Source organism: Musa acuminata, chromosome BXJ2-8 (genome assembly GCF_036884655.1).
Source record: "Musa acuminata AAA Group cultivar baxijiao chromosome BXJ2-8, Cavendish_Baxijiao_AAA, whole genome shotgun sequence".
NCBI classification, from domain to species: domain Eukaryota; kingdom Viridiplantae; phylum Streptophyta; class Magnoliopsida; order Zingiberales; family Musaceae; genus Musa; species Musa acuminata.
The window spans coordinates 43,050,765-43,061,579 of record NC_088345.1 but is presented as its reverse complement, the minus strand read 5'-3'; the positions used below and the strand labels follow the sequence as shown (position 1 = coordinate 43,061,579).

The 10,815-nt window shown below is 40.2% G+C and overlaps 2 protein-coding genes across 2 annotated transcripts; both read right to left on the bottom strand.

Moving 5' to 3' along the window:
* Nucleotides 1–805: 805 nt before the first annotated feature.
* On the bottom strand, nucleotides 806–1,447 carry LOC103994673 (dirigent protein 1). The gene has a single exon (XM_009415078.3). The coding sequence runs from the start codon at nucleotides 1,445–1,447 to the stop codon at nucleotides 806–808; it is 642 nt and encodes a 213-aa protein (XP_009413353.2).
* Nucleotides 1,448–5,193: 3,746 nt separating this feature from the next.
* On the bottom strand, nucleotides 5,194–5,709 carry LOC135620395 (dirigent protein 1-like). Its single transcript, XM_065123319.1, has one exon. The coding sequence runs from the start codon at nucleotides 5,707–5,709 to the stop codon at nucleotides 5,194–5,196; it is 516 nt and encodes a 171-aa protein (XP_064979391.1).
* Between the last annotated feature and the right edge of the window lie 5,106 nt (nucleotides 5,710–10,815).

Genomic DNA, 10,815 nt, shown 5'->3' with positions numbered 1-10,815 from the left:
TATAGGCTAAGTATAGTTGACTTTACAGAAAGGTTGGCAAAGACTAATTATTTATAGTTAGTGGCCCTGTACTTACAGAATAATCATGTACTATGATTGATTAAAATAAAAAGGAATGATGATGAAGACGACCAAAACCATGGCGGAATTATTGTACACAAACTTCCAAAGTACATGACACTAAAAAGCAACGAGGGAAAAAAAAGGAACAAAGAAGAAAACATGCAAAGCAAAACAATTTCTGAAATTGATGGCATGAGAATAGTAAGAAGCGGAACAAATTCCCTTTTCTTTCAAATTTTTATGTTTTATATTTTGTTTAAGATTTTAATTTATTTATATTAATGACGGATGAATTTATTAGATACACATCCATGGTGCATATTATTTGTCGATGATAATGAGATTTCAAATAGAATTAGTTTTCCATTCAAGTTAGGGAGATGATAATAACCTTGACAAATTTAAAGTTTTAGTTAAAAACAATTTATCTTTTATTAAAAAAAGGTTTCAAAATTTTTTGGACCTATTAGCAAGATCCAAAAGTTAATGAAGACGTTATTAGTAGAGCGAAATTTAAGTGGTTCAGAAAAGGACAGGTATTATGAGTCGTGTGAACATAAACAGGCACTAGGGCGAAAAGCCAAACGCTTCTTATTAATCATAATCATGGTGGTGAGAGAACAAAGAGATGAGACATCAGCTGTGCTGTAAGAGCAAAGACAATGGGCGGCTTCCAACGTCAAAGAGACAACAAAGTATGGGTGAAGAACAGAACACACATGCAGAGGTGAATGACAGCTGCTCAGTAGTGAAAGATGTATGCATCGTACTCCACCACAAGCACGATTTCGGTAGTCCCAGTTCTCCTGACGAGCCTACTAATGGTGTAGCCCCGGGCCATTCGGAACTTGCCGGTCCCTCCGATGATACCCCGCTCCATCGTCTCTGTGAGCACCGCCCGGCCGAAGATGGAGATGCTGCTGCCGTTGTACTCCCCGGCGGTGAACACGAAGTTGAACGCGGAGAGGTAGGCCGGGCTCTCCAAGGACGCCTGCACGGCCAGCTCCTGCGCTCTCCCGATGAGCTTGGAGCTCGGGTTGGGCCCTTCCCTAAGCATGTTGTCGCCCACCCCGATGCTCCCGAAGTTGTTGAACGAGTTGTTGCCGGGAGGGTTGACGACGGTGATGGTGGTCGTGTTGGGGCCGCCGTAGATCTCGTGGAAGTAGAAGTGCAAGTGGGTCATCTTCTCTTTGTGTGCAGCATATACATGTCCGCTTGCAGGGGCAACATTGGCGAAGACAAAGAGGTGGAGGAGGAAAAGAAAGTATGCAGATGAGGCCATGGAGACACTTGCAGGAATCATCAAGCGGCTGTAGGATTGGGTGGAGAGGCACCGGAGTTTGTGGGCTTTTATAATCAAAAGAGTAGGTCGAATAGAGGCCATTGTTTAAGCTCATTCATGCCAATTTGCTTCCCGTTCATAGTACAAAAAAATTCACAAAATAGTACATCGTTACTTGAATATTATAAAAAAGTATTATATTTGGTTATTTTTTTAAGATCATTAATATTCTCATATCACGCAGATTAATATCAGTAATTATAGAATGATGATATGGGAATGATAAGTTTCTAATAAATAAAGTGAAATTATCATTTTTTTGTGTGTCCGATAACCCCTATAAATGAATAAAGATTTGTCAAGTATAAATCCAAAAATCTAAGTCAGGTGCTAACATGGTAAATCTATTATAAATATGATAATTGCTATCTTCTAAAATAAACTTTCAAAGATAGTAAAATTTGAGAGGACAACAATTTAACTATTATATCAAGTATGTAAAATGATTAGTTACAGGTGTGTTGCAAGCAGGAAAAGCTCATCATTTGTCTCATACTTTGTAAACAACAAATTACATGACATCTAAGGATCTGGATACTTCAAAATTAAGATTTGCTGGTAATCCCATTTTGAAAATAGCATGAATATATAATCATATAAATGATTTAGGCAGCCTACTAATAGCATCATGGAATGTATAATCTTGAGCCATATATATTCTATGATTATATGATCATGGAAATCTGAGAACTGGGGGACCAGATGAGCAATAATTCGTGGCTTCCGCAAGGGAACTGGGGGACCAAATATGAAGCCTCTAGCCTCAATTCCTGTCGAGAAAAACTCAATTATTGTTATAATGATGTTCCAAAATTTTGCACAGATTCCAATGATATGTCCAAGGAAAAAACAACAAGGAGTTGGAGGATAAAAAAAAACGAAATTAAATGCAAGCATACAGGTTGGATTTATTGTCAGACCAAATCTTATCTAAATTTACATGTCTTTATTTCTGAAAGTGCTCAAAACATTGTGCAAGTCATATACAGGTTGAACTTAGGTTACAGAATTTGATCATATCCATAATTCAACAGTGAAGATTAAAATGATAACTGTCAGGATCTTTAATTGAGAATTTGCTCAAAGGGATAAGGTTGCACATATTGAACATTCTAGAATCCCACATGGTGGAACCCTCATACAACTACAAAGCCCTCATATTTTATTATTTGCATATCAAAATTTCAAAGCAGTATAAGAATAGACATTTCAAGAAAAGACCAACATGCAAACATAGTAGTTTATGCATCACATATTTCTACAGCACATTTTTTATGAACCCCGATTAATCCATATGTAGCTTTCAGATTGGTATCATCAATCTTCGCTACATAAGATGAGTACAAAACTTAACAACATTAGGCCATAAGGAATTCCATAATATTTATTATGGTTAAAAATTATCAAAATGATAATATTTGGTTCGAGTACTTCAGATTCACTTCGTATAGCATCGGCCATCTTACAAGTATCAAATAATTTGTATAGAGTCTCTACAGAGACGGATGAGACACTATCTATCCCATATACCATACAATAATACTATATATAGTCCCATCACATATTTACTCAGTTAATGTCAATTTAGAAAAGTTAGGACTTCATCTGTGCTTGACCATTACAATTACCATCAACATTATCTCTACAAGATATAATCTAGTAAGATCATATCATCAGATACAAAAAAAAAACTATTCACTTGCATGTAGAAAAAGAGAAAATATATTGTGTTGGTCATGTAATTCTAACATGGATATGCCCAAAGGCAATTAATTTAATAATGAGATGAGACGCAAAGCAAGATCTATGACAAGCATAATCAATGGTAATAAGAAATTTATTGCTACCAGTTTGACCAGTGACTTGCAACACAGCGCAGTAGCAGGAAATAGACCCTAAAAAGTTCAATTCTTATGGCTTGTTGTCAACGGAGAAAGTGTTCGAAGGCACTGTAAAAGCAGACAAATGTAGAGGCCCATCAAACAGTAGCAATGCTTAGCAGCACATCATCATCTTAGTTATTCAGTAAATATTTATTAAATATTATCATATATATTTTTACGTAAAATAATTCACTGATCAATAACACCTAATACATCATAATTATTAGGATTTATGTCATATTCAATTTTATCTTATAATATTTCTTTAGTAAGACATCACCACTATCATCGTCTTTATCGTAATAAAATGAGCCATTTAAGTTTATAAAAAGAATCTCAAAACGTGAGTCATTTGACAAAGGATTTCACCTAAATTTGATGTCTTACCTAATATTCATCTATCAATATCATAAAAAACTGAAAATATTTTATCAAAAATAGAATCCTTCATACAAAGAGATCATTAGAATTAAAAATTTTATTTTTTAAATCAAGGAATTAATATAATAGTACAGAATGAATTAATATACTTACATAATTTTTTTTGTCTTATTCAAGAAGAAAGGAAAGATAAAAAACAAAGAGATGGGTAAGAAGAAAAATGACAAAAGAGAAGCTTTTTGTTTCTTCATCGAGATCAGTATGACAGCAACTTATTATACACTGTACTAGCCACTTTGTATATCTTCTTAACAGAGTTAAAATGTTAAATCGGTAATGAACTATCTCAACCCAAATCGATTAGCAATACCTTACTAAACCAACGGTCCAAGAGCCACTGTTTTGGGCAGAAAACAATGACTTAGCTATCCACGAATAAATGGATAGAATAACTCACCAAGGGATACTATTTTCGAAGTAGGAACCCTATGCAAGAAAAAGATAAAGCTAGAAACTTTTCTTTTTGAATATATGTACATATATCTCACATGAACTGAACTGGTCAACGTTGGTAGGTTATTACTACCGTTGACACACTTCATTTATTGTTAAACTGCAAGGAGAGGATGATTCTGATGGATGGATTTACTATCATCTTCAAGTTACTATCATCTTTAAGTCGTGTGATATCCGATCAATCAACTTAACAAGTCCAATTAAGGTGTTACGATTAATGAGAGAAGAATGTCGTACCAACCATGACGACTGGATTCAATTTAAAAATGTCACACACGTCAGCACATGAAGCCCAATTTTTTCCACAGATTAGACTTCTTATCGCAAGTGGAAGGAAAAAAGAATTGTGACAGGACATACTATTTGACGGAGTGGAACCAAACAGCGACAACTAAGACTAAGCTGTCCCAATCCAACCAAATAATAGGAAGATGTCGCCGGCACGACTACGCCGCTCGAAGTCTACGTTGTATTCTCTTTGTTTAATGTCTGCAAACCAAAAAAGAAAAAGGTCTTTTTATATAAGATCTCAAATTTCTAATGCAGCTTCCACTTACCGACATAATTGGGATCGTTTGTTTATTAATGCTGTGATGCAGGTTTGGAGTATGAGTGAGAGCATGTTCGGTGCCATTGACGTCGACATCATTTAAGGAAAAGGTTCTCTCAGACAAGCAAGGCTGATAATGGCTGACTTCCTCCACGTTCAAAGATACAAGAAGACAGCATGTTATCATGGAAGATACACAAACATAACAGTGGCATATGAATGCAGAACAAGCCACAAACAGGATTTATTAACCACACAAGGAGAGGCACCAGCAGCAGCAGGCAACTCACAGGTAGTGAAAGATAAAGGCATCATACTACACTGCGTTACAAAACAAAGCCCTTATACCATGGGTGACTCCCAGAATCGTAGAGAAGAAACAAAGTGGAGGATGTAGAAGAAGCAACGAGCAGGTTTTATTGCAACACACAAGGAGAGAGAGAGGCAGCTCATCAGCACTAGTGATAGATATAAGCATAGTACTCTGACACAAGAAAGAGTTCGGTGGTTCCAGTTGAACTGATGAGAGTGCTGACCGTGTAACCCCGCGCCATCCGAAACATGCCGGTCCCTCCGACAATGGTCCTCTCCGAGGTCATGCCGATCACCTCCCTGCCGACGATGGCGATGCTGCTCCCGTTGTACTCTCCGGCGGTGAACACGAAGTTCAACATATAGAGGTACGACGGGCTCTCTATGGACGCCTGCGCGGTGAGATCGTTCGTCCTTCCGATGAGCATCGAGCTCGGCTCGGGCCCTTCCTTCAGGATGTTGTTGCCCACCCCGATGCTCCCGAAGGTGCTGTTGCCGGGTGGGCTAACAACGGTGACGGTGGTCGCGTTGGGGCCGCCGTAGTAGACGTGCAAATAGAAGTGCAGGTGGGTCATATTCTCCTTGGGTTCATCGCTGCTCACAATGGCAACAGCGGCAAAGAGGAAGAGGAGGAGAAGAGGGAGGGATGGAGACGAGGCCATGGATAAGCTTAGGCAGGGGGTGAAAAGGTGGATGGAGGATTGGAGGGAGAGACATGAGAGGTCTGTGGGCTTTTATAACCAAAGGAGTAGGTAGAACAATGTTGTGTTTTGAAGCTCAAGCTTGTAATAAGACATGCAGTCTTGCTTCAATTCAAACGGAGACATCACGGTTTCTATTTATGCATGTCCAAAAGAAAATAAATTACATTAGTTCGACTCTTTCATGCAAACGGCACATAATGTATATGTGACGGTTAGGTTTAGGGAACTTATAAAACATTCATATGGATAAGATATAGATAAAGACGAGGAAGATATTGGTACCTATTGCAAAGATTAATTAAATTGGATGACATTGGAATTTGGTCCACTACTTAGCAATTCCAACCTTAAGGCTATATTGTGTCCAATCTCCCACATATGGTGGTCAGATTATTCAAACAAGGTAGATTGATTATGTGATCTTGTCAAACTATGATGCTTGTGAATGAAATTGAAGCTACATGTGATATGTATAAAAGTCCCAACGTAGGCAAAATGTCAATACTGAAAGAGAGATGTATAAATTTGCAGCACATGATCAGCACAATCATCCACAGTTCCCTTCATGCTTACTGAGAGATCAGCATACATTTTAGTCAAACTGCAAGCACCCGAAGAAGAAACAATTCACAGCTTTGGGCACTGATTCACTGCATTCTCCACAGCTCGTCCTTGTCTCACCCATGGATGCATGCCGATGGCAACATATACGATAACGAAACTGTTCCAAGTATGAGCGTGCGATGGACGGCGTTGGAGGTGGCATTTCTCTTACGCCGTTGTTTCGGAACTTTCGCTAAATCTCCTGTGGATTTGGTACCTTACGGTAGCTGATGAAAAAGACAAAAACATCCTCCCGATCGAGTGAGTAGGTGGAGATTTGGAAGAACAATCTGCTCATAAATAATAGTAATGGCCTCTTCGAGGACATCGATCCCATAAAATTGCAGAGTCATTTATTTTTGTTTTGGACATTTCTCTTGCGCTATCTGAAAAAAAATGCAAACTCGGAATTGACAAATATGAACACAGAAGAAGTCACAGGTAGGCTGTACCATCACAGAAACGTAAACAAGCCGCAACCAGCATTCATACCAATACAAAATAAGAGGTAGCAGGCACCTCACCATCGTTGAAAGAGACGCGAGTGTTCTCGTGGTTTAAATTAAGAGACACGAGTGTTCAAAGTGTTGGGCAAATTCACCAAAAAAAAAAATTATTATTTTTATTTTTTAAAAGGAGATTGCCATTTGTAATTTTTTTATTATTCATAACTCTATGTTAAGAAATTTGAATATTTCTAGATTATCCATTTATAAATAGATGTAAATGTAATTAATTTATAACTTAATTTTAGTAGAATCTTTTTATTCTTTACCTATAACCTCTTTTCTTTCCTCCGTTTCACCTCTTTCTCCTTCTCTTAATCGTCGAATGTGATGTAAAATGTTAAATAAAAATATATGACGAAACGAGATAAATTGAATATTAAAGAGAAGGTAAAAAATAATTTTTGCCTAGTAGGATGCATGGGTGATGAGGAGAGTTGACGATAGTAGGGTGTGCAAGTGAGGGCTGTCGAGAAGGAAAAAAAAGAAAAAGAGGAGAGTAAAAATAAAATTAGAGCGGTTATGAATAGTAAAATATTATTTTATTATTTCTTAAAAGATTGTGAATAGCAAGGGGTTATGAATAATAAGGAGTCTTTAAATAGTAATTTCTTTTTCTATTAGCATCCACTTTTTCATTCATTTTCATAGATGTTATTTATTTCCTAAAACATGAAATTGCTTCTTCCATTAATGTTGCCCATTGCCTCCACCCCACCATGAGGCCTCGTTACCCTCCCCTCCCCTCTCGTTCGATTCTTCTGACCTTGAAGGCACCGACAACATAATGGCCCACAATCACACTACTCTATATCGTGATGGCATCACCTACATGCTCAATTGCGTGAGTAGCACCTGCCCCGATCACTTTTGTGGTGAGCTAGCTATTGTATCTTTGATTATGTGATTGCCCCATCGAGGACCTCATTTTCGTCATCTACACTCCCTTCAACTTCCTCAAGCACACTCATCCACTACTCTTGTGAGGCCCCATTACCCCTTTTATCTTCCTTTGCTTATGCTCCCCTCTCCTCCCCTCTTCCTCTATTGCCCTAGTCTGCTCTCCCTTCTTCCTCAATTGCACTTGCCTCCACTCCCCTACTCGCCAACCAGTGAGTCCACCTTAAAAGTATATACTGATCAGGGATAATCTCAACAACCCTTAATTGAACTGGACAAGTTCTATTAAAGCATCCCTAGAAGTCTCAAAGTCCTATTTGACTAAGAAAAGCTCATATTACAATAACTTATTCACCTTAATCCTGATAGAAGATAAGATTTTCCCAACTATATGAGGAAATCTTTCTATTCTATTGAGGGAAATCCTCTATTCTGTTGAGGGAAATCTTTCCTTCACAAAATTTACTCATTGACTCTTCTTTCATTTAGTTGTCACATCCAAGTAGGTTCGCATCACTTACGCTTTCGATTGACATTTCGTTAGGAAATGAAGCAGACAATCTACTCTTAGTAACACTGATCACCGTTGGTGAGGATTTGACAATTATTGTCTTCCATTATCTTCGAAGGGTCTTTGAACATATGCAGAGCTCCTCTGCTGGATAGATAAGAGAATTTGGGTACTCGGTTTCGCTCATTCCCTTAAGAGTTGAGAAGGCAAAGGTTACTTGACTTCGTCCGCCTCCTCGAGGTTGTACTCCATGCATCAAACTGGTTACTGGCCTTCGCCTGCTCTTTGCTCATACTTCTGAAGCACTTGAAGTGTTTGCACTCCTTGCGTTGAGTAAGTTACTATGATTCATCTTCTCAATGCCATCGAACTTCTAGAATACAAGAAGTTTTCACCCCAACGTGGAGTAATTCTCTCATAGGTTTGGTCGCCTCTAGGATTGTACTGTCTTCTCCATCAACCCTATCGCCTACTCCACTGAGTAGCAAAGGTACAACACCGCGTACTGCCTGCTTCGTTCCTTGGTCATGCACTCTTGCCTGACCCGAAGTCCTTCACTTTCGGCTATCTTGATGAGAAGCTCGTTGACACCGGTCTTACGAAGTTCCTTGGCCTCTGCCCTTTAGCCTTGTCTCGGTACTTGGAGTTTGCCTCTGCATGCTCCACCTCCTCGGCCCCTTTCACGACCAAGCGCTCTCCCTCCATGAGAACAAGGGATCAATGACTTTCACGGAAGGCCTGCCTCTACGGTACCATGACGCTACCATGCCCATAGCCCTACTATTCGTCGCCTCACATTTGTATCCCTTTTTGTCACAATCAGTAGATATGTCTCTGTAGCACTCCTCTAAGTCCACCTCTATTCTAACTGATGCTTGATTTTGGGTAGCTAAGTCCCTCTGGACCCATCGTCACTTCCTCGCCCCTTTCGACCCTTTGCTTCAACACCTCTGTGTTCTCCAAGCAGCTCCCTTTGGTTGATGGAAAGACATATTGCAACTCTCATGCATGGTCTCTGCCATTACATTATAGGGTTTGCACCGATTATGTTCTCCTTAGCTTCCTTGATAGCAACGTTTGCTTACTCGACCTTGTCTTCTGACTTGTCGGGCTCCCTTATGCGAATATAAGCTCTAGAGCAGTCCAACTCTCTAACTGCTTCGATTATACCTATGTATGATCAAGTCCCTCCCATGGGACTCACCAGTACTTGCATTCGAACTTTTCCCTTGGTGGAACACAGCCCCCATATGCTGATGACCAAGGTTTTCATCCGATGCAAAATTCGATGCATGCATGAAAGACCCGCTTCTACGGTACCATGGCCTTCACTCCTTGAATCCACAGCTCTTCTTGCCATCATGTTGTTCACCGAAGTTGAGCTTCAAGTAGCTCCTGATCATACCTCCATATGATCTAGTCCCTTATGGGACTATGTCATGTGTATCGCATTGCCACGAACTGTTCCACCACGATCCGCTGCACCATGTCGCCTCCTGGTGACATCTCTATTACATTCTAATCCTTGTGGGAAGAACTCGAATTGTGAACCCTCCATGTGTGGCCTCTGTCAATACATCGTCGGGTCTCCTCCACCTTCGATTTTGTTCGCTCCTTTGGCAATCGACCTTCATCCACCCACTCTTGGGTCACACCTAGATGAAGCACCGCTCTAGGATAGTCTGTCGCCTAGTAGCTCCCGAAGTCCCCCGACTTCGCTATAATTAGTACACCATTGTCTGGATCCTGGGCCTCTGCCCCTACCAGCACAATCTTCTCTACGCATGGCTTCCTTCGTAGCAACTTGAATGGCAACACTGTGTCATATTCTTTAAGAGTACCCACCTCTGCATCCTCTTGCCCCGTGCTAAGGCCTTCTGAACCCAACTTCGCCTCTGCAAATTGAGTCGCCTTAGTTGTTGGGAAATCATGAGGGGGCGACATCATATGCGTAGCGGAAGAACAAGAAAACAAAAATCCCCGATTCCCAAAAAGATGTTCATCGTCGTGCGAAGATTGGTGCGCAAAATCCGCAAAACACAAAACTGCGTATAGAGATTGTGTTACCTAGGGAGATCGTATATCCCTGTTTCCTTGCAGATCCTTAGGAGAGGGTGAAGGAGGTCAAGCGTCCTCTCTAGCGGTGATCCACACAGCAGGGTTGCGACGACGCTCCTCAAAACTCCAGGCCTACTCTGAGGTGGAGAGGGAGAGGAGAATAGGAAGGGCAAGCAAAGACTCTAGCCTATGAGGCTGTGAATCCCTCCTATTTATAGAGATCCCGTGTCAAAACCCTAATGGGTCCTTTCCCTAGTGGGTATTGGATCTGCATCCAATAAGACAAGGGCTCCGTCGGATATCTCATATCCGAACCTCTACTCATCGCAATGCCTACCATATGTGTGTGACCCTCTAGGCCCAATATCGAGCTGGCCGTGAGTCATACCTGTCAGAACTCCTTCTAACTCAGTGAATTATTATCTCTGTAATAATTCACTCGACTCATCGACTACGGAAGTACTAGGCCACTACGCCGTAGTCCCC

Excerpts from the sequence above, each read along its gene's own strand:
- LOC103994673 (XM_009415078.3), bottom strand. The coding sequence starts at position 1,447 with ATGGCCTCTATTCGACCTACTCTTTTGATTATAAAAGCCCACAAACTC.
- LOC135620395 (XM_065123319.1), bottom strand. The coding sequence starts at position 5,709 with ATGGCCTCGTCTCCATCCCTCCCTCTTCTCCTCCTCTTCCTCTTTGCC.